At 42.1% G+C, this 3,034-nt stretch overlaps 1 protein-coding gene across 1 annotated transcript; it reads left to right on the top strand.

The window, feature by feature from the left end:
- Positions 1–1,220: 1,220 nt before the first annotated feature.
- Positions 1,221–2,520, top strand: pdyn (prodynorphin; the record flags this gene model as incomplete). The annotated part of the gene is made up of 2 exons (XM_083769751.1): positions 1,221–1,343; positions 1,822–2,520. The coding sequence occupies 2 exons, from the start codon at positions 1,221–1,223 to the stop codon at positions 2,518–2,520; spliced, it is 822 nt and encodes a 273-aa protein (XP_083625877.1).
- Between the last annotated feature and the right edge of the window lie 514 nt (positions 2,521–3,034).

The following is a 3,034-nucleotide window of genomic DNA, read 5'->3' as shown; positions in this document are numbered from 1 at the left end:
ATTTTGAAGGAGTCAAGGGATTCGCAATCGCATGTCTTAATGACTGTTGGTAGCCTCTAGTGAAATTTCATAAGAAACACACATGGATACAAACAAACAACAAACAACTCAGTGAATATTGATTGCCGGTAAAGTGAGAGGAGAGAAAAAAAAAGATTGTATGTGTTCCCCTTCACCTCTCTCCCACATGGGTGAAAGGAAAACTATATTATAAGGTGTATATGCTTTATAATAACCACATGGATTACATTGTCCACCACATCATTCTAATTAGTTATAGCCTCCTCATAAACAAGAAAAGCATTTTGGTGAGATGTGCAGCTTGCCAGTGCTGCTGGTTACCTTGGTTGCAGAGCAACATAAAGTTGAAAAGCATGACAGGCACGGATGGAGGACAAAGAAGAACATTATATGTCTGTCAAAGGAATCAACCTTGGGGAGAAGGGATGAGATTACTTTAGTTTCACTTTATTTACTAGTCTGTCTATAGGTTAACGTTTCTCCATTGTTTTTCTCCACAAATGACACATAGCATTAACGGAGGTATAGTAGCTCCATCTGAAGCATAAATTATATCAATTGTATACAAACAATTCAAGGCGGTTGGATAATGCCAAGCTGATGAGTATCATCTTGCGTGGGCAATGGTATAAAGAAAGAAGAAAAAGGGGGGGGGGGGGGGGGGTAGACTAGCCTACTATACTTGCGTTACTCTCCCATTGGTCAGCTACAGATGATATTCTGATGTGCTTTGGTGACACGACGAAGTCTCCGTCAATAAAAAGAAAGGCGACAGGACAAGCCACTCAAAAGCAAAACAAGTGTTGGAGACGAGACGTGCGCCACTATTAGATGCGCCTCTTCTCCTTTCCCAACTGCTGCACGCCCGGAACTATTTCTCCAACGCCGCTGTGAGGTAAATATTTAATAATGCATCCTATATTTGTATACTTTGCATTTCGGAAACTAATTATATTGTCAGATATTAATATGGTATAGTTGTTATTTGCAAACTGATCCGCCTGCTGTTATTATACGCATGCATGCCGATTCTTGTTAAAAAAAGTGTTTTTCAGATGTTTGTAACATTCAGCTAACCAATTTCATCAACTGCAAATAGGCTACGCTATACGGATCAGGAAAATCAGACTCAGGTTAAGAGTAATAGCATTACAATTGATCTCGAATCTGTTTTCTTTCAGAGGTCGAGTCAAGAAATAATGGAGTGGTATTCCCTGGTTCTGATGCTGAGTTTACCATCATACATCCAAACAGATTGTTCTTCACAGTGTCTGAAATGCGCCCAACAGATCTTCAATACAGACGGACCTTTAAGTAGCTTGGTAAGAGAGAGCGCGGTCGCGTAATCCTACTGGCAAAATGCCGAGATGATGATAATAATAATAATAATAATAATAATAACAGCAACAAAAGATGGAACTCATTCGAAGTCATTCCAAAAAGTTACCATGTGACTTTGGCTGTATATTTGGCTGTGCAAAGACGCAAAAAATACTAAATTAATTAAACAAAAATTATTATTTTTCTAGAATCATGAAATATAGCCTATTTGAGCCAATAAATGACAGTGGCTCTCAGATTGGCTTCCGGGGACCCCTGGTGGACCTTGAGAGGGTTTCAGGGGGTCCCCAGCAGCATCATGGGGGTCCCTTTAGATGGGGATCAGCGGCCAAATAGCCTATTTTGGGGTCCTTGACATGAAAATGTTTGAGAACGACCACTCATATAAGAATCATTCTGAGTTCCTTTAACACTGATATTTGTTCAAAAGACATTAATATGTGGCTCTTTTTTCCCCAGACATGCTCTTCAGAATGTGATGGAACACTACTGAGCTCAGACGAATTGGAGAACTGTGGAAAGGCTCTCCAAGCGGCGCACACCACCACAGGTTTGATGGATTTGGCCGATAGTGCAGGTGCGGAGGACGGAGACTTTCAAGAGACCGTCGCCAGGCTAGTTAAACGTTACGGTGGATTCATTAAGCGCATTGACAGAAACAAAAACAAAATATTCGCCTCTCCGTGGCGTGGTGACAATTTCGTGTTAAAGTCCGGAGCGCCGGCGCTCCGGACGAAATACAAGGATTTGGTGAAAGAGATCGCGGCGAGAGATCTCCTCCCGGTGCCGGAGATCGACTCGGAGGATGAGGAGCGGCGGCTGGCAGACGTGAGCACGGAGAGCGACATGGGGCAATATGAGAACGACGAGGAGTCAATGAAGCCACTGGTCAAGCGTTATGGCGGCTTTTTACGCAAATTTGGCCCCAAGTCTAAGAGGAGTAGCTCCACCACGGACCCGGAGCAGGGCAGCCAAGAACAGGAGGAGCTTCAGAAGCGCTACGGAGGGTTCATGAGGAGGATCCGGCCCAAGTTGAACAACTTGAAATGGGACAATCAGAAGAGATACGGCGGCTTTTTACGTCGCCATTTCAAGGTCTCCGTGCGCTCAGTCGAGGAGCCAAATGATTATGCCAATTATGACGACTTAGGGCTATAGATTAATATATTAACACGAAACTGTATAACATTGAGTGTTAATTTGACTGTCTGAGAGTGTACAAATGGAACAAAAATGGATTTTGTACACCATCAGAATTAAATTAGCACAATGATTTTACTGTGTGTGTGTGTATAGGCTATAAAAACTTCTACAGAATCACTTGAATTGTCACCCAATAACCTGCCTTGCATATATGGTTGCAAAACAATGCGGCTTATATTCCCTATATAGGCCTATATCTGTAAAATGAAGGTCTGCAGCTTGTGTCAGTCATGTTCAAACGCCCAGTGTGACAGAGGTGACAAACAATGTGCTACTGGAAAAAAATCTGTTTATTATACAATATATGATGCTTGTTTAATAAAACCGTTAATAAAAGCAACTGTGTATGTGTTGAAGGAAACATTGTGTCTGACTGCAAATGTGCAAGAATGATGGATGGAGGCTTTGTGAAAGTGGAGTTATTAATATTATAGATAGGCCTTAGACACCTGTGGGGTTTATAGGCCGA

This window comes from Protomyctophum parallelum (assembly GCF_964188405.1).
Source record: "Protomyctophum parallelum genome assembly, chromosome: 7".
Lineage (NCBI taxonomy): Eukaryota > Metazoa > Chordata > Actinopteri > Myctophiformes > Myctophidae > Protomyctophum > Protomyctophum parallelum.
This window is presented reverse-complemented; position numbering and strand designations above follow the sequence as displayed.